At 33.1% G+C, this 23,975-nt stretch overlaps 1 protein-coding gene across 1 annotated transcript; it reads left to right on the forward strand.

Moving 5' to 3' along the window:
- The first annotated feature begins 9,800 nt into the window (after positions 1–9,800).
- On the forward strand, positions 9,801–12,032 carry LOC11441436 (probable pectinesterase 29). Its single transcript, XM_024780575.1, has 4 exons — positions 9,801–10,024; positions 10,847–10,997; positions 11,477–11,665; positions 11,787–12,032. Exons 1-4 carry the CDS (start codon positions 9,801–9,803, stop codon positions 12,030–12,032), a joined length of 810 nt encoding a protein of 269 aa, XP_024636343.1.
- Positions 12,033–23,975: the final 11,943 nt, after the last annotated feature.

The raw sequence follows: 23,975 nt of genomic DNA on the forward strand, positions 1-23,975 counted from the left end.
TATAAATTATTAATTTGATTTAATTGAAAGAATAATCTAGAGTTTAGTTATTATTCAATGTTAACGTAAAAATTATTTATATTTTTTAGTCCATCCAATCATATTTTAGCATAAAATAATGGTGAATAAGTTGTTTTTGAAAAAGAGGTCTTAATAAGTTGTTTTGCATAAATAAGTTGTTCTGAATAAGCTGTTTTTGAAAAAGAGATTGTAATAAGCTGTTTTGCATCAATAAGTTGTTTTGCAAAATAAGTTGTTTTTGAAAATGAGGTCGAAATAAGTTGTTTTGCATAAATAAGCTATTTTTGAAAATGATGTCGTAATAAGTTGTTTTTTTTATTAATATTTGTTTTGAATAAGCTGTTTTTGAAAAAGAGATCGTAATAAGTTGTTTTGTATAAATAAGTTGTTTTTGAAAAGAGGTCGTAGTAAGTTGTTTTGGATAAATAAGCTGTTTTTTTTTAAAAAAAGTCGTAATAAGTTGTTTTGCATAAATAAGTTTTTTTGAATAAGTTGTTTTTGAAAAAGAGATCTTAATGAGCTGTTTTGCATAAATAAGCTGTTTTGCATAAGCTGTTTTTGAAAAAGAGGTCGTAATAAGCTGGTTGGCATCAATAAGCTGTTTTGAATGACTTGTTTTTTGAAAAGAGGTTGTAATAAGCTGTTTTTCTTAAATAAGTTGTTTTGAATAAACTCTCTTTGAAAATAAGGTCGTAATAAGCTGTTTTGCATCAATAAGCTGTTTTGAATATGTTGTTTTTTGAAAAGAGGCAGTAAGAAGCTGTTTTGCATAAATAAGATGTTTTGAATAAGCTGTTTTTTGAAAATGAGGTCGTAAGAAGCTGTTTTGCATAAATAAGATGTTTTGAATAAGCTGTTTTTTGAAAATGAGGTCGTAATAAGCTGTTTTGCATAAATAAGATGTTTTGAATAAGCTGTTTTTTGAAAATGAGGTCGTAATAAGCTGTTTTGTATAAATAAGTTGTTTTGAATAAGTTGTTTTTGAAAAAGATTGTAATAATTCAGTAATGTCTAAAATTGGAATTTTGAATTATTATGAGGGCAAAATTGTTGTAGCACATTTGTTTTTATTTTTGTCGTAGATGCAAAATGAAATATTTTTTAATGTTTATTTAAATATGTACTATATCTGATAAAGAATATATGAAGCTATTCAAAGGCACCTATATCAAGATGTTTCTTTTTTTTTTTTAAGAAGAAAAAATGGAATATATTAATAACGCCCGCGAATCCCCTAAAGCATAAGATGTGCTTAAGCGGTCGCCCCAAAAAACAAGCTGTGTCACTGTACATAGTGTGAAACAAAAGTTAGTCAATACCCAAACAAAGTAACGGTTAGTGACCACCACCTTTGAGTACCTAATGCAAAAGAAATGTTATTGGCTTTTAGCCACCACAACGAATTAAACTTAACCTTTTCCAACAACTGTATCGTGGAATTTTGAACATTATTGAAAAGTTTGTTGTTCCGTTCCGTCCATAAAATCCACACTCCAAGTAACCAAAGAAGCTGCATAAAAGATCTTCGTATCCTTGAATATCCTAAAGCATAAGTAAACTGCAAAAAATGGTCATTAACGGAATACAGATCAGCTCCATAGACACCTAGCCAATGATGTATATGCTGCCATAAAGCTCCAAAAGTATTGCAATGAAAGAACAAATGAGGAGCCGTTTCATCGTTTCCTCACCCCGTGACACAGTACTTAGCCGTAGGGTGGATAATGCCCCGCCTTAGCAGATTGTTTCTTGTTGGTAGCCTCTCCCGCAATAGTCGCCACGCTAGGATAGAGACCTTCACAGGCACATGTTTATGCCATACAAGCTCTCCAATGTCATCATCTATCTGTTGCACCTGGTGTGCTAGAATATCATATGCCCCGCGCACAGTATACCCACTCGAAGTGTCAAGAAGCCACTGCCACCTGTCAGAAACATCAGTATGCACAACAAAATTATCAAGTAAACGGCGACACTCGTCTATCATCTCCTCCTCCCAATCCCACAGTATATCAAGATGTTTCTATTTATATTGCTAAAAATATGCATTTGATCAAGGTCACTATTTGTTAAAAAAATTAAAATGGAGATAACATTAAGTCGGTTCAGTATAATTTAATATAATGATTTTTTTTTTACATAGACCGATTCGTATAGCCGAGTCATTCGGTTCAATCCGATTCAGTCGTGTGGTTCAACAATTGAACCAGTGACCCTGTACTTTTACCGAGTCGATCACCGGTCCAGTTTTTAAAACTATGATCTCATGCACATATGTACTTGTTTTCTTACTTTATTAATGTTTGGTTTTCTCTTTTCTCATTCAAATTTATGATATACTTTCTACTTTTGATCACTGCATCACCTTCGTGAGCTAGGGTGGACCACGGCCTACCCGGAAAAATTAAAAAATTAACGATTATAGGTCTATTTTGCGAGATTTTATACAATTAATTTTGTGTCGGTGACAGGTTTCGGTTAATCTAAATTTCCACAAAGTGGTGTAGTCGTCCACCCGCAAAATTTAAATTATTCAATTATAGGTCTATTTTGTGATCTTTAAACAATGTTTCAACGTTTATAGTTTTATGTGATTTCAAAAGTGTCATACGTGATTTTTGTGATGCTTATACTTAACATATTGTCATGTCAACTGAAAATTCTCTTAGTTAACAGTCGTAATGTACAAAAAAAAAAAAAAAATCATAATTTATAGTAGTTGTTAAATATGTAATTATTTAAGTATCCACCCTTACTTTTTAGTCAAACTCTGTCATTTCAACTTAAGTACTTAATGTTGATTACAACTTTAATGTGTTTATATATATAATTAATTTTAGTGCCCCACCAAGTTTTTTTTTTTCTGGCTCCTCCAGTGTTGTTATGCATCCTCACGACCCTAGTTTTGCGGTAACATCACTTTTTGTCTCAAACTTCATTGTATCGAATTCACAGCTTACATGCATGTTCGAGGTGAGACTAACCATAACAAACCAAAACAAAAAAATTCAATTGATTCTCAATAATTTCGATGTGGTGATACTTTACGGTGAAACCGTGCTCTCGGAAGCTGAGGTGCAACAACCTATACTTTTGGTGAAGATGAGCAACAAGATATGAAGGTTGACTTGGAAACGACGAATTCAGCAAAGTTCTTGCATAAGGGGGTGGTGAATTTTGATGTGAAGATGGTTGTTAGAGTTGGATTTGAAGCTGGAATATGGCCAAGCAAGGAAAAGACATTGTGTGTTTCTTGTGGGGACTTGGATGTGGAATTTTATTCTACAAAAGACACTGGAAAATTATTGGGTATTGGGAAGAACTGCAACATAGTTGAAGCTAAACCATAGTTAGTTATTGAAGATTGCTTAATTATAAGTGGAATATTAGCATAATCTAACGCTCTTTTTAGTTTTTGCACACCACTACTCTTTATCTTATTGAATAAAATGTTTGTAAGATTGTTGGAAATCAAGCGAGTGCTTAAGTCCCACATCGACTACAAAATGATGAAAATGTTGGATATACTAAATAGACGGTCCACACACCTAATGTCTTAAGGTTTTTGGTAAATATATGGTGTTAAGGTCTCGTAGGAGTCCTATACGTTTCGCTAATTGTTGCTTCTTAGAGTCCGCAACAAAGATCCTTCAAATCATATAGGTTTTACTTTTTCTTTGATTGAATTAATATAAATTTTAAATTAATATTTAAGAGCGTCTAGATATCATGTTTTTTTTATATGAAGTCATTTTTGGTGGTGTGTTAGAATATAATGTGTTGGCTAGGGAGCATGTGCTCACATTTTTGTTGCTTGTAATTTTGTCACGTGAGTTTAAGTTAAATTGGATCCGCAGGGACCATGTTATATAATGAGATAATACAATATACACGTGCATCTTAGCGGTTTATATTGAAGTTGTATTTGAATCACACATCGTCAAAATTCTTGCATCGCGCAATGCATTTGTAATTGGACACAGTCGTCCTATAAACTACTTTTTGTTGGAATTTGTGTTGGGGGTCTGCTGTAATAACTTGGTCAAGAAGATGATTAAGATGAACTTGATGAAGTGTGCACATAAATTCCAAAGATTGTTGTATATCTTGATTGTTGGGAAGATGCTGCTGCACTTGAAACTTGAAAAGTTTAATGGTTATGCATGTAAAACTCAAAGCGCATGGGGTCGCCACACTAACCTTTAGGTTCGATTCGCCCCCACCAATAACTATATATTGGATGCAATAAAGAATGACCGGCGAATCCCCTTCAGGATACTATGAGTTCCTTGACGTGTATTGCACAACCACACACCAAGCGCATCTTCTAACAGTATTTTACAGATTTATGGTTCCAGCAATTCACTCATGCATTAGAGAATTGATGGATGATTTAGAGTAAGAGAATGAGGGAGAATTATGTTGTTAATGCAACAAAATTCTGTTTTCTATTGTCTTGTTGTGTGTCCAAATTAATGTCCAAATGCCAAGACAATACACTTGTTGTGTGTCCAGAATTATGTTTTCTATTAACACCCATTTGACTTGAATCAATGTTATGGTTCATTAAGCTCTCTTTTACCAAAAGTTATGATCATATACACTTGAATCAATGTTATGGTTCATTAAGCACCATTTTGCCAAAGGTTATAACTATATACACTTGAATCAATGTCATGGTTCATTATCTATCACTAAATAATAATGTACCAATGTATATGAATGGTTCCCATGAAGAGTTACAACTCTTGGTGAATTAGAGTTACAATTTTGGTTCTAAACTGATTCCATTATTTTGGAAATCACCGACACTTTTGAGACTGAGATACAAACCTATTTAATATCGTATAAGATTTTGTATGACATGTGAGAACTAGACCCATACTCATTGTTGCTTTTATTCCCCACTCAACTAACCAACAAATTTCTGTTATGCTGTTCAACTATATCTGAAACATCATAACAGAAAACTAGTTAAGTGGTTTATAACTGTAATAACCCCAGTAACTGTTATAAACATAAATTAAAATGGAAATTTCAATTTAAACTTGGGAAAAAAACTGAATTTCTTTTTTTCATTTCAGCAAAACCTAATGCTTATAAAAGGCATTATTCACTTCACATTATCTTCATACTCAGTTGTTTAATCTTGAAACGATTCAATTTTGTTATATCTTCTCTTTTGCACATTCTCACAAAAAATCTTTCAACCATGAAAAACAACAAAGAATCATCTCTTCACACCATTGATCTTGATGATTCATCTTTGAATCAAGCTTATGCAACAGCAACTGCACTCTTTGCAATTCTCGGTGAATGGATGATCTTGATTCTCGCATGTTCGATTGCATTGTTCTTCATTCCTCTAACTCCTTCTTTCACACTCCATTCAACAACTTCAACTGTTCTTAATGTCACCAATGGAAAAACTTTCACAGCTAACTTGGGTGTCGAGTTTCTTGCAGAACACTCCAACACTATTGGAAGCACAATTCACTATGACTCTCTTCATTTCTCACTCTTCCACCGTCAAGAAAACCTCTCAACTTTCTCTCTTTCGAAGCCTTTTTACAATGAACCTGTGGATGCTTCAACTCAAGAAGCAAAATTTCGTAACGTGTCTATGACAATCGATGGATGGAAAGTTAATGGTATTGGAGAGGCTTGCGGGTTGGTGTATTTGGATTTACGATTTAGGGCTAATGCGAGATACATTCAGTCAATGTGGCCGGTTATGAAAGACAAGCTTGAAGGTCATTGTGGAGAAATGAAAGTTGAAATGTGTGATTCAGGTTCAAGCGTCGTTGTTAACCCGCTTCTTGCATGGTGCGATGTTTATAGCGATTTGGTGACTAACGTTCGGATTGCGTTGTTTGGAATGTTGATCTTTCTTCTTGTAATTGCTGTGGCTGTTCCTCTTATTGTTGAGCATTTCTTTTGCTCTGCCACTTTTTCTTGAATCTTGAGTCTCAGTTTTTTCTTGTTCTTGGAATTGTAAATATGGGTTCTTTCATTCTTCATGGATTTCAATTCCATGTGTTAGTTTTTGTTGTAGAATTTCAGTTGTTTTTTTTCTTTCTGAATCATGAAAGTGTAATAGAGATAAACAATAGTGTAATAATAATATGCAATACTTTGGATGATTGAAAGTGTTGTATTTGTTCAAACCAATAGCCCTTTTGAGGGTTTGCGTCTGCCCTCCACCCTTCTGTAAATGGCTGTGTCATGATATTAAAAATTGTAGTCAAGTGCATCAATTACACACATTCGTGTATTTTCGTCGGAAAAAAAATCTGTACCATATAGCATTGTCTTACTAAAAAAATTAGTACTCATTGTTTTTTGACTATCAAAATTACTTTGTGGAATGTTTTTCTTTTTCTTTTTGGTAGATAGAGGAGATGAAAACAGCAACTGAGACGAGACTCATACACTTGAGTGAAAGAATCGGAATTTAAACTCCAAACACTTTTATGCCATTTGAGTATTTTTTTTTTTTTTTTGCCCTTCTTTCAATCAATTAAGAAAATGGCAGATACTTTTTTGGAAAATAATTGTCTTAGCGGGGGAATGTAGGTCTCTTCTTTTAAATGTTACTTTGTAAGATATTGTTACAGATGTTTGGCTATGGCGCCCTAATGTGGGTGATGGCTATACAGTCCGTGGTGTGTATCAAATGCTAATGAGGCAGGAGATGCATAGCTACGATGCGGTTTCTAAGGCAATTTGACATAAAAATGTCCCTCTGAAGGTTTCTATTTGTGCGTGGCAACTTCTCCGCAATAATTGGCCTACAAAGGACAACTTAGTGCGTCGCAGTATTATTCCGTCTGATTCTCAATTTTGTGTGTCTAGAGGTGGTAATATCGAGTCTGCAAATCATCTTTTGATTCACTTTCCTATTTTCGGTATGTTTTGGCAACATGTCAAAACTTGGATAGGTGTGGAATCGGTGGATCCACAACAAGTTCAGGATCATTCTATTCAACTTGCTCATTCTTCAGGAGCCTTTAAATCTCGTCGAATGTTTTTGCTCTGATACTGTGTGGGTGTTATGGAATGAAAGAAACTAGGGGTGGGTAAAAAAACCAAAAAACCGAACTAAACTGCTGACTGAACTAAAGCATTACTAACAGTTCAGAAACTAAACTGAAACAATTTTGTTCAAAACACAGTTCAGTTCAGTTTGGTAACTAAAATTCGATTTTGTTTTTTTTTTTCATTTTTTTTCAAAGGTATCAATTATAACAGTTCGGTTCAGTTCGAAACAGTTCAGTTCGGTTTGAAACAATTCAGTTCAGTTCGAAATGCAAACAATTCAGTTCTATTATTTTAAATTTAGCAAATAGTTCATTTTGATTCGGTTCAGTTTTTATCCCAAATTGAACCATGTCCACCCCTAAAAAAAACAACAGGCTATTCTTTAATCAAGTTAAATCAAATATGCAGCTACTGAAAAAAGTCAAATCTACTTCACTTCAGTGGCTGAAAGCTAAAAATGTTTGTTTTACTTTTGGTAACCATACGTGGTGGCAGCAACCACTTATCTGTTTGGCCATTAGTTGACTTTCTTTTTTGTATTTCTTCAGATTAAGTTGATGTACTTTGTTGTGCTCTTCTTTGCACATCTTGTACTAGAGAGTAGACTAGTTTCTTTGGTGATGATATACCTCATTTTTGTTCGTTCAAAAAAAAAATTAAGAAAATAATTTAGTCATTTCGGTTCATTCGTGTTTCACTCATTTTTTAGACATCTAAATATGAAAACAATTTCAATGTGAGAAAATCAATCAAAAACAAGAATATAGAGAGGAAGGAGAGGAAAAAAAATTAGAAAGTATTATATTTATTTATGTTTTGGTCTAATGATCTAATGACTATAAATTTGGTGTCTCGAATTCTAACTTCGACCTCTTTATATATTACACAATATCTTTTATGAAATAAACTAAACTCAAGAAAATATTTTTTTTTTATCAAAAGAAAATATTGTACAATACTATGCAAAATGTGTCTTTTGAGGAATAAAAAGTGGTGGTCTTTCCATTATTGAAATTCTTTTGTCAGATAGCCTAGTGGTTAGAATGAACATTTTTCAAGGTGAATAAGTGGGGGTGTTTGGGGTTCGAACTCCGACCCCTGCATATAATAATGCATATCTCTGCCAACTGAGTTGTGCTTACGGGACCCATTATTGATATTTCTTTTAGTAATATTAACTAAATTTTTTAATACATATGAAAATGTCAAAAACGACTTATAATAAAATACAGAGAAGTATATATGTAAACATGTAATTGTTTTTTATGAAGGAAGGCCTCACCAATTATTATTAGTGGTTTTTTTAGGAAATGTAATTATTATTGATATTTTGAACATTATTATTATTATTATTATTATTATTATTTTTATCATTGTTGTTGTTGTTGTTATTCTGATTTTTTGTTTTGTTTAAGTATTGTTATTCTGATTTACTAATTATAACTTTGCGGATAGTATTGTTCTATTATGTACCTACAATTTAAAAAAAAAAAAAACAATTGACCTTCAATTTGATATTTGATTTTCACAAAAAAAATAAAAAATTCTATAAAAGAGTTAAATACTTATTCCGTCTTAAAATATTAATCGTTTAGGGTTTGTGCACGATTTTCTAAAAAATTGTTAATTATATTGATTTCAACGGTAAAATTAGTGTCATTTATTAAAATATCTTTATTAATTGTAGTTAATGGAGTAGTTAAGTTGGATGAAATTCAATAAATAAGTTTATAATAGTTAGAAAAAAAATACTGCATCGGTATTTTAAAGTAGAGAAAAATGTTACAAAAACAATTATTTTGAGACGGAAAAAGATTTTTTCCTTGAAAAAAAGGTTAAATATGTTTTTTTCCTCTCTCGACACTATACCAGCTTTTATATCTGTTCCTGTAACAAAATATTTTGTTATCAAATCTCTATTTTTTTAACAAAAATTCACGTTGAATATTCGAAGTGATTTTTTTATGATACGTTTTTGTTTTTATGAGTTGATGATATGTTATTTATTTAGACCTTAAAATATCAATACCTTAATAGGCTAAATTATTTAATATTTAATTTGATGTTATACACATATTTATAAATATTAAATTATAAGGTCAAATACCTTTCAGAGTCCTTTTAATACGTAATAAATTAATCATTTTTTTATTTTTTTATTTATAATAAATTGATAGTTTAAGTCATAAAATATTTACATTGTCATTTAATATTGAGGTGAAAAGTCCAAAAAGTGTTTATGACATGAAACATTTTTAGTTAAACACGTTTTCTTCTTTTTGTTTTCAAATTCAAATACAACTTTACAGATAAATGTTTTATGAACAAGGTTATGCATTAAGCAATCAATAAATTTTGTTTCATTCAAACAATTTTTTTTTGGTCAAGTAGCTTAGTGGTGAGACCTCACAAATTTTAAATGTGTATATAAAAAAAAAAAAAAATATTTGACAACATAAAAAAACAAATTACTTTTTTTTTTGAAGGAATAAAAAAACAAAATTACTATATACTACTATTAGGAAAATTATGATGTATACAATTATTACTGAGATTCAGTGTATTGAATAACCATCGATCAAGGGAAAGAGAGGGAGATAATTTCTGCTTAATTTTTCCAAGTTAATGTCTATATAAGTGAAAAGGTTCTTCCTAATGATACTCACACTAATCACTCACAGATCTTAGTAAAAAAAAAAAAAAGAAAAAAAAAGTTACTCAACTATTGATCAACTATAATGGTGCTGTCTACTCGATCAATGGTTTTCAATGTTATCCTATTCATAGGTTATTGTTTTTGTCTTGGTAGAGCTATTGATTGTGGTGGAAATCTTGTTGCAAAAACCATTACTGTTGATCAAAAAGGAAGAGGAATGTTCAAAAGGATTCAACAAGCTGTTGATTCAATAAAGCATAACAATGATCGCTGGATTAAGATTCAAATTATGCCTGGAAAATACAGGTAAGTTTTTTTTATTTGTGTTTTTTTTTTTCCCTTACAGAAATGCATATATTGTTACTTGTAAAGTCCACAAGATTCAATTAAGCATAACATATTTTTTTCACCTAAAAAGTGTTTACGTGGACGTTTAATGTTATGTTTGGCATGTCAAAGTTCATCGCTCTCGAAATTATGGTTCATAAGTGTGTTATTCAATCTTGATTTGAAACTAAATTGATCGGTTACTTGATTTGTAATATTGTTAATGAAATATTTATAATTTGGATTGGATTCAAAAACTAAAAGAAGAGAATGTGAGTAATTAATCATGTTTAATGTCATATGCACTACCTACCACCTCAATGCTAAATAGTCCAAAAGAGCCTCCACTAGAAGAACATCCATAATGGAGACACCCATTTTTTGTACTTAAATGAGCCTCACATGTACGCATTTATTTATAATTTTTTTAATAGTAGTACCTAATAAGCACTCAATCCCTAGTGTGAATCTGGATCATCCAGATCTCCTTTTCTTGACTTTGAATGCATGTGGTAAACATAATCGACTACCAAGATCTCGCTTCAGAAAAATGTCAAAGCAGAGGATCTATACCCGTCTTAAGTGAGATCTTGGTCTTATAAAACCCTAAATAATTTTCTCACCAACTTGGTACCTAATAGGTACCAAGTCGTAAATTGAAAATTCTTATAAGACCCCAAACAATTTTACAATTTTTTGTGAAGTTATTAAAAACTGAAAAATAGTCTTGAAAGAAAAACCAAACATATATTACAAATTTATTTTACATTGTTCTCATGTTTTAATTTTTTGATTGTGTAGGGAAGAGATTTCTATTCCATATGACAAGCCATGCATCATTTTAAAAGGATCCGATAGAAGAACCACAACAATTTATGATGATGATATTCAATCAAAAGCAATATTCACTTCATCTCCACCTAACGTGGTTTTGAGTGGTATTACAATTGAGGTAAACACAAGAAGGCAACAATTTGAGACACATACGAACACGGACACCGATATGAGACGGACACTGACATGCCGACATTGTTAATAATTTGATAAAATCACAGTACTTATATAATTATATGTGCCGGTGTCGTCGTATCGATGTTGGATATGACATGTGTCTGACACTGTGACATGTTTCATATGAGGAGTGTCCGTACATCATAGGTTACGTTGGTTTTTTGTGGTGCTCAAACCTTCAACACTCTAATTAGAATTTTTTCAAGTTACCTCCGTACACTACCAGAAAAAGCAAAATTAGTGACGGAAAAAATGAAATTTCTCACAAATTTCATGGTCATAAAATTTAGTGACGGAATTAGAGAGGGATTTCACGTTTTCCCTCACAAAATTTCCCTCACTAATTTTTGTTTTTTTAGTATACGTATGAAATGATTTTAATAACTTGCTTATATATAATTAATTGTTGCGTAATTGCAGAACACACATGGAAGTAATGGAAAGGCAGTAGCTGCTACTATATTCGGTAATAATTCAGCTATCTTTGATTGTAGTTTCTTAGGTTATCAAGACACTCTGTGGGATGCATTGGGACGTCATTACTATAAGAATTGTTATATTCAAGGTGAAGTTGACTTCATTTTTGGTCAAGCCCAATCTTATTTTGAGGTAATAAGAACAATAATAATTATAATACATATTTAAATTTTTATATTTCATAATTTCTATATATTTTTACTTTGTTTTTAGAATGAAACAATTAAAAAAAACGGGTTTTCGTATGTTGTAGGATTGTGTGATAAACGCAACACAAGGTCATGCTCAACCTGCAGGTTTTATCACAGCACAACGTAGGTATTCATCAACAGAATCAACTGGTTTTATTTTTAAAGGAGGACGTGTTGAAGGAATTGGTAAAGTGCATCTTGGAAGAGCATGGGGTCCTTACTCTAGGGTTTTATTTTGGGGAACACACCTTTCTGCAGTGGTACTCCCTCAAGGATGGAATGCTTGGAATTACCAAGGGCAAGAGTAAGTTTTATGAATTTAATACATTTAAAAAAAAGGAGAATGTTAACCTCCAAGACATTGGTTAAACATCCAAAACAAGCAAGTTTTTATAAAAAAAAATTGTGTAATCATTACTTGAACAAAATTAAAATGCTCTGAGGGCACTGGTCAGGGCATTGGTTAGCAACACCCTTTAAAAAATTATGATAACCAATGATCTTTTGCATGTCTTTTAAAATGAGAAATTATATATATTTTTTATTATAAAATGAGAAACTATATGAAAAGCATGCATATATATAGAGTCTTTCATAGGAAATGAGGAAGATACATGCCATGAAAAAGCAACATATAAAATCATATGTACTTGTAAGAAGAAAAAAAATGTTGTATATTGTAACTATACAAAAATACAAAAATTTAAAAATATTGGGTTCGAACTTGAACTTCTACATATTACATGTAACGTCTCTACCAAATAAACTATGCTCACGAAACTTCAAGGAATAATACTCTAGATGATTAAATACAAACTTTTTTTTTTATTTAGTAACAAGCATTTTAATGTCTTGTATAACTAATATTAATTCATAAACGATGCAGGAACAACTTCGTGTATGCAGAAATAGATTGTACAGGACCAGGGGCCAATACTAGAGAACGTGTTAAGTGGACGAAGAAGCAACACAAAGAAATAAATATACAAGAATATTCTTTATCATCTTTCATAAATAAAGATGGATGGCTTGCTCACATACCAAAATTATAAAGGATATGGTTTTCTATAAAGAAGTCTTTAGATGAGAGATTATTACAAATTTACAATATTAGGTTATCAATAAAACAGTGGTAGGAATTTTGCAGTTAGGGCAGGGGTGAATTTTTTTTCTGTTTACATATCTTGCAGATATTTTGTACTTGTTAATCAAATGCATTATTTATAGTAAGATTCACTAAGTTGATTTATCCCTAACAATATATGAAGAACAATTGAAAAGCAATTTTCTATTGCAAGTTTTGGACTTTAGAGACACATTCTATCTTTACTGTCTTGTTCACCGTTCACATTGCTAGTGCTAGATCTGCATTTTTTTTTTTAATAATTTGGCAAGTGAATCTTGATAACTGCAAAAATGTAAATGATAATTTTTCTTCTCAAAAAAGCTTAAATTCATAAGTTCAATTGGTGGATTCTATAAAAGAGAATGTTGGTATAAGTGGTTGACAATGTTTATCAGTTGGTGCATTTAGCAGCATTTGGGGGAAGTAGGAACTGTCGATCAAACATATATTTGTCTCATCCTTATAATCCATTAGCATGAATTTGCTTCTCAATTTCAATCGGTAAATTTCCTAGTGAAATGCATACCATGAATCATATCATATGACGATACAAAAGAACGTTATTTTGCTATTGGATTTGATTTAGAGAGGTCAACTTTTTTGGGAAAATATCTTGGTAAGCCCGTTAGGAAGAGATCAAAAAAATCTGATTATCTATTGAGTAACTAAACTAGGAGTCTCTCTTCAACAATTTTATGTTTTATTTCTTCTGTAATTTGTCTTTAGTTACCATGAGTAACTAAACATCTATTGAGTAGGGTTCTTCCTTCACAAAAAAAAAAAAAAAAATTATTTAGTAGGGTTCTAAGATGAACCTTTCTTTGTTTGTTGGATCAAATTAATTCAAGTCTTTTATTCGGTTATGTTTTGAAATCTATTTAGTTATTGTATGCAAGAGGCTAAATGTTTTCACCAATTCTAAGGCGTGTGACATAATTAGAAATTTTGATCGAACAAAGAAATAGGCTACCGAATTTATGTTGGTTTACTTTCTTAATGTTGCATATAAACTTTATTGTTCCTCTGTAGTAAGATGGGGTTACGCCTATCCATTTAATCTACTAGGAATATGTGAGCGTGTGTGGTGAAATTCTAAGATTTCTGGGTATAAGTTGTTCCTTTAGATGACAATTTAGGAATTCCTACCACGCTAATGTTTAAATTACCTATGAGAGAGTAAGCCCACACCTTAATTAACTATCTAACCGCATGCGGATCCTTGTAGGATTGACGGTCCTAAACCCCGTATAGCATGCGTGACTGTTAGGGTGATTGAGGAGAAACTTAACATATGGAGGGATGTTATATCCCACCAAACTAATCACTTAAATAAGAATCCAGTCTATCGCGCACAGTCGTGCCTACCATTTCACTAATCGTGTGCCCCTCTTAAAGAAGTCGTGTCAAGCAATGTCAAGAGCTACGCATAGACCGTGCGCGATCCCCACTACTAAAAATCTGTCATTTTCGGACGGTTTTGGGACGGAATTTACGGAACTTTCCCACGGAATTCGGACGGAAATGCATTTTCGGACGGAATTCGGACAGATTGGGCGTTGTCCGAAAAAGCCGCGTCGCAAATCGTATTTTCGTCCCAAATTCCGTCTGAAATATAATTCAGACGGATTTCGTATGGTTTTCGCACAATCACAATTGTAGGATATTGGACTAAATTTCAAACGGATTTCGGACGGAATTGAATTTAATTTCCTACGGTTTTCGGACGGAACTGAATTTAATTTCCTACGGTTTTCGGACGGAATTTAATTTAATTTCCTACGATTTTCAGACGGAATTGAGTTATAATTTCCTACGGTTTTCAGACGGATTCAAGATAAATTTTCAAACGATTTTCGGACGGATTAAAATTGCTTTAAAATATTTTCCACGCTTTTAACAAAACCAGCAGTAACATAAAGCTACCAGCAAGAGAACATACTCTCTTAATTAATTAACCAAATGCTTAGCTAACTGGTTCTAGTTTACTATATAACATGTGTTGCCTCTAAGAGTTTATTTATATTGGTGTCAAGGATGTTATTGGAATAATTATTTACATTTTTTTTGTTAGTAATACCTTGAAATCACTGTATTTTAGTAGTGATCATAGATGAAATTGTTATTAATTATTATCCACTACACAAAAATGAAGGCTATTTGGGCATAAAGTGGACACTATCATTCAACTGAACAGAACTTCAGAGTTTTTAAGCTTTCTTGGAGAGTCAATGTAGACCTCACAGATGTAAAGGTAAATATTTGGTCCTTAAAATAATTACTAGTAAATGTACCTATGCAAAGTACTAATGAAATTAAGATTACTAATGATTGTTTTGCATTTTTTTTCTTCCAGAGATGTGCCATAGATGATGATACTTATTCAATTGTTGAAAATACACACACACACTAAAAGGGGGCTTGCTTTACTAATTTAGAATATTACTTGTTGCAAAAGGGAGCTTGCTTTACTTTGGAAAAGCATCATAAACAATCCATCAGTACCAATCTAAAGGATGTTCAACATTTATTTTAATGAAAAATGTAGACCACATATCAACTTTACCTATAGATAATGATAATAACAGTGAAAACTTCTCTATAATACAAACTAGAAGAAATAGAATAGAAAGTAGAAGTGAATACCATTACACCGATTGAGTCTTGTACAATCATAGCAAAGCTTCCCACAAGATCAAAGTTATTTCACAATATTTTTCAAGCTACTTGTGTCAAAACTCAAAAACAGTAACAGAAAAGAAAAAAAAAAGGGTCATACCAAAAAAATAAAAAGGGTATGTAATAAGGCCATTGATGAAAACAAAATTGAATCTTTAACAAAACAGAAAAAAAAAATATAAGTACTTGAAATTGAACGAAGAAATCGTGAAAGTGATTAAGCAGGCACAATAAAATTAAGCACAAAACCCACAATTATTGTCAACAGCAAACATGAATCTAAGTCTAGGTAGTTAAGCACACTAAAAACCCTAATAAGTAAAACAAAATAAACCCTAATAAGTAAAACAAAATAAACCCTAAAATTGAACAAGAATCAGGTACAAGTTTATGGTAACATGCTAGATTTGTTGAAAAAAAACAGTGAGAAATTAAAAAAAAAAATACAGAGAATCCTCATATCTGAAGAGAAGAGAAGAGAATCTAACCTTGGTGAGCTTGAGAAATCGATTGACAGACTTGAGAAGATGTTGGAAGAAATTGATTAAAGAGAAGGACACGAGAAGTTGATTGAAGAGAGCACACTGAGAAATTGATTTTTGAGGGTTTTAGGGTTATGAGAGAGGGAGATGAAATTTTAGGGTATGAGATAAGCGGGAGATGAAACTTTCCCAATTAAAACCCTCAAAAATATAAGCCGTCCGAAATCCGTCTCAATATTTCACACGGTTTTGGGACGGAATTGTTTTTTAAAAGAAATCCATGCGAAATTCGTGGGAAAAAACCCTGTTTGAACATGTCATGCAATTTTCACACGATTTTGGGACGGATTTGGGACGGAAATTTCGCTCCGTGAAAACCGTCCCAAATCCGTCCGAAAAATTCAGACAAAATTGTATCCGTCCGAAAATTCCGTCCGAAAACGCTGTTTTTTTAGTAGTGCCCAACCTCCAAAATGTTGCTAATTTGGTGCATATTTATGTGCTGATTTGGTGCATATTTATGTGTTGATTTAGTGCAAATTTATGTTTCGATTTGGGCTGTTTTTATGACCGATTTTAGTGCATAATAATGTGGAACTATTTCCTTTTTCTAGAGACTGGCTTTTGCTATATAATAGATAGAGCAATCAGACTTGTAAATCTATCTTTGAATCCTCGAATATTTTGTGACAATTGTTTCAATTGAATCAAAGTTCCTTATTTTTTCTGCAACCCTAATTGCTTGTTCTTTACTTTCTTGTTCTTTACAATTCTGCAACTTTACTTTCAGCCGTCTACTTTCATGTCTTTCTATTACATCCCTTTAATCTATTTGTCTACGATGAACATGAGTGAGTAGATCTCTTTGTCTTGGAATTGTTGAATGAGTCTAATGACCTAATTCCTATCAAACCAAACCCAGAACCCTAATTTTATGTAAATATATTTTCTAATCTAATCTCACCGTTCTTAATTCATATTTCAAATACTAACCGAATGGTCAAATGATGAAGGTTAGTATTAGAACAAGTGAGATTAGACAATGTTTGCAAAACATGAGAATAGTTGAGTAAACCTTGAGACCTTAAAGTTTCGTTCTTAATGGATTTTGATAGCAATCAACCATGAGAATAGGTTTGATTACCGTTAAAATACACTTGTGGATTCCGAGAGGAAACATAAAATACATTAGAGAAACTTGTCTTTAGAAACGAATTTAACCTAAAATTTAAATATAGGTTTGGGTTGTAGGTAATTGGTCATTATGATGAACCAATAATCCCGGGACGCTTTTTATTATTTTATATCAATCAATTTGCTAAACTTTTAAACCTTGAACTTTTCAGCTAATCAACCATGAGAATAGGTTTGATTACCGTTAAAATACACTTGTGGATTCCGAGAGGAAACATAAAATACATTAGAGAAACTTGTCTTTAGAAACGAATTTAACCTAAAATTTAAATATAGGTTTGGGTTGTAGGTAATTGGTCATTATGATGAACCAATAATCCCGGGACGCTTTTTATTATTTTATATCAATCAATTTGCTAAACTTTTAAACCTTGAACTTTTCAGCTAATCACAATTAGAAATAAAATCAATAATTACAATAACTCCCCGTGGAACGATATTTTACTACTTTGATAGAATCATGCGCTTGCGGATTTCACACATCAATGCACTAGGCACATGAGTTGTTAAATCCATGCCCAAGGCGCATGGTGTCTGTCTCCTGGGCCCAATTCTTCGATTTTCTGGCCCTTTTAGGTCTTCGTCTTCAAATAACTTGCCTCGGAATTTTGGGAACAGAGTTCCTCCCGTTTGTAAGTCTTTTGAGGCATCTTGAATCTTTATTCTTGGTTTTCCTAAGTCGTCACAATTATTCAGATGTTCTAATACTCCTCCTTTTCACAATTCTTCAAAACCCCCCTAAAATTGCTATGTTTCGAGAAAACTAGAATTACATACTCAAATATAAAAAACATTACAAAAGTCCCAAAATCATAGGCAATTGCTCTAATACTCCTCCTTTTTGCTGCTAAACCCTACTGAAAATAACTGAAAAATATGCTAAAAATAATGTAAGATGACATGTCATCAACTACTCAAACAAGTCATAATGAGAGAAGAAAATCCTCACATCACTCTAAGAGACTCTAGGAGACTATAAAATGTTGAAAACCTTGGGTGAAGTCTTTCTTGGATTCCAACCAGCAAACCCATTGGTGTTTGATATCAAGAATAGTGTGTTGAATACTTTAAAGGCTAACCAATTTTTAAGTAAGGAGTCAAAAGACTACAAGCTAATCTGACAAACTTCCAGGAAGCATGCGGCACAACCAACCCAACAAGGTTGTCTGAATCAGAAAAACGACTTCGTTTGTTCGGGTATTCTATAGGTGGAAGGGATAAGGATTGTGTAACAACCAGAGATTTTCAAACTGAAAGTTTACTCAATAAAAATATGACACAAAAGAGATAAATTGAAATATAACGTCAAATACAATCAGCCACATTTTACAAAAAGGGAGAAGTTTAAACTATAATTGAGAGTTCTAGACTTTAGACATTTGTGATTCGGTATCCGACAGACTTCAAAATAACTTATACCTGAAAAAAGAAATCAACATAATGGGATGAGATACGATCTCAGTGAGTTCCTAAATCAAGAAAAATTAACATAGAATGCCAAGTTGAATTCAATTGTTAGTTAAACCATAATGAGAACAATAATTTATTTTAATAATAATATAATGTACCTTATCAGTTAACAACAAGGTTTAATTACACTTTTGGTCCTCGTGTTTTGGCCTACTCATAAAACTGGTCATGCCCTTTTAAAACAGAACAAAACGGTCCTTCAAATATCATTTTTGTTGCATTTTTCGTCCCACCTCCTATTTTCAAACTCCAGAAACGCAGAAAAATGGCAGTTTTAGGCGGTTTTAGACTTACCCCTATGCTCAACCATGAAATCAACAAGGAATACAACATGTGGGCATAAGGAATCTATTTTATTCAGCATACTAACAAAACAAAAAAACCTAATTTGAAACATATCTTAGAAATTAGGGTTTTTTTGGTTAGTGTGTTGAATAAAGTGAATTCTTTGTACCCACATGCTTTATTCTTTGTTTATTTCATGGTTGAGCATAGGGGGTAGGTCTAAAACTGTTATTTCTCTGCATTTTTGGAGAATAAAATAGGGGGTAGGACGTGTTGGAACAAAATATGTTTCACAATGAACCTTATTGAGTTTTGATGATAACAAGGTATTAAAAATTGTCAATTGGTTATTACTAATTATTGTTCAAGTGTACAGGACCAAAGGCTAGTCAAGTAATTTCAACAGGTCCTGGAAGAACAATGGAAAGAAAAAGTATTCCAAGCATCTGAAGAAAACTGCTCCTGAAGAAAACTGCTCCTGAAGTTCAAAGTGCTTCTGAAGTGATGACGTCATCAGAAGCAGAAGGTCATCAGAAGCAAAGTTTCTCTTCAGAAGCAAAATATCTTCACCAGAAACTGCATTTGATCTCTTAATCAATCTGAAGATTTAAAGTAGCCGATTCTCCATTCAGCCTTATCTAAGTAGAACGAAGAATTGAAAGGGAGGTATCAACGGTCATTTGAATTGCTCTAAGCATTTGTCCTTCGTTAACAGAGTTGACAAAGTACAAGTGTACAACCACTACCTCCACTACTCTGTTTTGTCCACGCTACAAGACAAGGCAACAGCTATGCCTGCAGAATTTGTGCCTTCAAGATGGGAATGAATTTGAAGCTAATTCTTCAAAGGACTACACCCAAATCAGGCAAAGGATTACTGGTGAATGATCAATGGATTTCAAACGACTCTTTAGACGTGCTGATTATCTCAACGTCTCTTTCACACCTCTATATAAAGGAGTGAAGACTTGAAGATAAGAGAGAGAAACATACAAGTTCAAAAGCGCCAAAACTCTGTCAAATTGATTCTACAAAGCACACTGAATTTCTGCACTGATTTGATACATCTTAGAAATTCAAAGTCTAGAGTCTTTATTGTATTGTATTGAGAACACCACTGATTGTATATCAAGTGTTCAAGTCAAACTCAATTCTCTGTATTTTTGTTTGATTAGAAGTCTCTTGCCTGCGTGCTTGAGCATTAGAAGTCTCTTGCTTAGTGCTTGAGCATTGGAAGACTCTTGCGTGTGTGCTTGAGCAGTTTTGTGAAGTCTCATACTTTGATAGTATTGAGCAGTTGTAATCTTTGTGATTATAGTGAAATCTCCTTGGAAGAGCAAGGGGGACTGGACTACTTCCGTGTTGTGGAAGGAACCAGGATAACTGCTTGTGTCTTTGTCTTTCTTTTCTCTGCTCTGTTCTTTTCCGCTGCAATCTGACTCTGATCACTTCATCAGAAGCAATCAAACTGCTTCTGAAGTTTTATCAGAAGAAGTATTTTTTAAGAGATAAAGAAAACACAATTCAACCCCCCCTTCTTGTGTTTTTCTCACCTTCAATTGGTATCAGAGCTTGCTCTGTTATCACAGCAATTAACCGTGTTACAGTTCAAGATCTATTAGAAAAACATGTCTGGAGATGAGGAATCAGTTACTCCAAAATACAAGAGTGTCAAGCATGACTATGATACTGCTGACAAGAAAACAGACTCTGGAAAAGCTCCAAGGTTTAATGGAGATCCAGAAGAGTTTTCTTGGTGGAAAACTAATATGTACAGCTTTATCATGGGATTAGATGAAGAGTTATGGGACATACTGGAAGATGGAGTTGATGACCTGGATTTAGATGAAGAAGGAGCTGCTATAGATAGAAAAATACATACTCCTGCTCAGAAGAAGCTTTACAAGAAGCATCACAAAATCAGAGGGATTATTGTGGCTTCTATACCTCGCACTGAATACATGAAGATGAGTGACAAATCTACTGCGAAGGCTATCTTTGCGTCACTATGTGCCAACTTTGAAGGCAGCAAGAAGGTGAAAGAGGCTAAAGCTTTGATGCTAGTTCATCAGTATGAACTATTCAGAATGAAGGATGATGAGAGTATTGAAGAAATGTACTCAAGATTTCAAACTTTAGTTTCTGGATTGCAAATACTGAAGAAAAGCTATGTTGCTTCTGATCATGTTAGTAAGATTTTGAGAAGCTTACCTTCAAGGTGGAGACCCAAAGTAACTGCTATTGAGGAAGCTAAGGATCTAAACACTTTAAGTGTTGAGGATCTTGTTAGCTCACTCAAAGTGCATGAAATGAGTTTAAACGAGCATGAATCCTCTAAGAAGAGTAAATCCATTGCTTTACCATCTAAAGGAAAGACTTCAAAATCTTCTAAAGCCTTTAAAGCAAGTGAATCTGAAGAAGAATCACCTGATGGAGATTCTGATGAAGATCAATCTGTAAAGATGGCTATGTTGTCCAACAAACTTGAGTATCTGGCAAGGAAGCAAAAGAAATTTTTGAGCAAGAGAGGTGGCTACAAGAACTCAAAGAAAGAAGATCAGAAGGGGTGCTTCAACTGCAAGAAGCCTGGTCATTTCATTGCTGATTGCCCTGATATTCAGAAGGAGAAGTCTAAAAGCAAATCAAAGAAATCAAGCTTCAGCTCCAGTAAATTCCGAAAACAAATCAAAAAGAGCTTGATGGCAACCTGGGAAGATTTGGATAGTGAATCTGGTTCTGATAAAGAAGACGCAGAAGATGATACAAAAGCAGCCATGGGGTTAGTGGCAACAGTATCATCAGAAGCAGTATCAGAAGCTGAATCAGATTCAGAAGATGAAAATGAGGTATATTCCAAAATTCCTAGACAAGAACTTGTGGATTCTCTAAAAGAACTTTTATCACTGTTTGAACACAGAACCAATGAGTTGACAGATTTAAAAGAAAAATATGTTGATTTAATGAAACAACAAAAGTCAACTCTATTGGAGCTAAAAGCTTCTGAAGAAGAACTCAAAGGGTTTAACCTCATATCAACAACATATGAAGATAGACTCAAAATTCTTTGTCAGAAGCTACAAGAAAAATGTGATAAAGGTTCAGGCAATAAACATGAGATTGCCTTGGATGATTTTATTATGGCTGGAATAGACAGAAGCAAAGTTGCTTCTATGATCTACAGCACATACAAAAACAAAGGCAAAGGGATTGGATATTCTGAGGAGAAATCTAAAGAATACAGTCTCAAGAGCTACTGTGATTGTATCAAGGATGGATTGAAATCCACCTTTGTGCCTGAAGGTACAAATGCTGTAACTGCTGTTCAGTCAAAACCTGAAGCTTCTGGTTCACAGGCTAAGATCACATCAAAGCCAGAAAACCTTAAGATCAAGGTGATGACAAAATCTGATCCTAAGAGTCAAAAGATTAAAATTCTGAAAAGATCAGAACCTGTTCATCAGAATCTGATTAGACCAGAATCTAAAATCCCAAAACAAAAGGATCAGAAGAACAAGGCAGCTACTGCTTCTGATAAAACAATACCAAAAGGTGTCAAACCTGAAGTATTGAATGATCAGAAGCCTCTCAGCATTCACCCTAAGGTACAAGGGAGGAAAAGTAAAGCCTCCAGAACTAACCCAAAAGGACCCATGAAGATATGGGTACCTAAATCTGAATTGGTTAAAAATGCAGTTGTGCCTAAGGGCAAGAGAAAAACAAAGGTCATGGTACCTAGACAGCGGATGTTCAAGGCACATGACTGGAGAGAAAGCTTTGTTTCTTACCCTTACAATGAAAGATGGAGGAGAAGTGAAGTTTGGTGGCAACCAGACTGGAAAAATCATTGGTACAGGTACTATTGGTAACTCCTCCATCTCAATTAATAATGTGTGGCTTGTAGATGGTCTGAAGCATAACCTATTGAGCATTAGTCAATTTTGTGACAATTGGTATGATGTAATGTTCAGTAAGACCAACTGCACACTGGTCAACAAGGATGACAAATCCATTACATTCAAGGGAAAGAGAGTTGAGAATGTCTATAAAATAAATTTCTCTGATCTGACTGATCAGAAGGTAGTTTGCCTTCTGTCAATGAATGATAAAAAATGGGTATGGCACAAAAGGCTGGGACATGCTAATTGGAGATTAATTTCTAAAATTAGCAAGTTACAACTGGTCAAAGGATTGTCTAACATTGATTATCATTCAGATGCACTTTGTGGTGCATGTCAGAAAGGGAAAATTGTGAAAAGCACTTTCAAATCTAAAGACATTGTATCAACCTCCAGACCCTTAGAATTACTCCATATTGATCTTTTTGGTCCAGTTAACACTGCATCTTTATATGGAAGTAAATATGGATTAGTCATTGTTGATGATTACAGCAGATGGACTTGGGTAAAATTCATTAAAAGTAAAGATTATGCTTGTGAAGTGTTTAGCAGCTTCTGCACTCAAATACAATCTGAAAAAGAATTGAAAATTTTGAAAGTCAGAAGTGATCATGGTGGAGAATTTGAAAATGAGCCATTTGAACTTTTTTGTGAAAAACATGGGATTCTCCATGAATTTTCTTCTCCTAGAACTCCACAACAAAATGGAGTTGTAGAGAGAAAGAACAGAACCTTACAAGAAATGGCCAGAACCATGATCCATGAAAACAATCTAGCTAAACATTTTTGGGCAGAAGCAGTTAATACTTCATGTTACATTCAAAATAGGATCTATATCAGACCTATGTTGGAGAAAACTGCATATGAACTCTTTAAAGGAAGAAGACCCAATATCTCTTACTTTCATCAGTTTGGATGTACTTGTTACATCTTGAACACTAAAGACTATCTGAAGAAATTTGATGCCAAGGCTCAAAGAGGAATCTTTTTAGGTTACTCTGAAAGGTCAAAGGCATACAGAGTGTATAATTCAGAAACACATTGTGTTGAAGAATCTATGCATGTAAAATTTGATGATAGAGAGCCTGGAAGTAAAACTCCAGAGCAAAGTGAAAGTAATGC

The sequence above is a fragment of the Medicago truncatula genome, chromosome 4, assembly GCF_003473485.1.
Source record: "Medicago truncatula cultivar Jemalong A17 chromosome 4, MtrunA17r5.0-ANR, whole genome shotgun sequence".
Lineage (NCBI taxonomy): Eukaryota > Viridiplantae > Streptophyta > Magnoliopsida > Fabales > Fabaceae > Medicago > Medicago truncatula.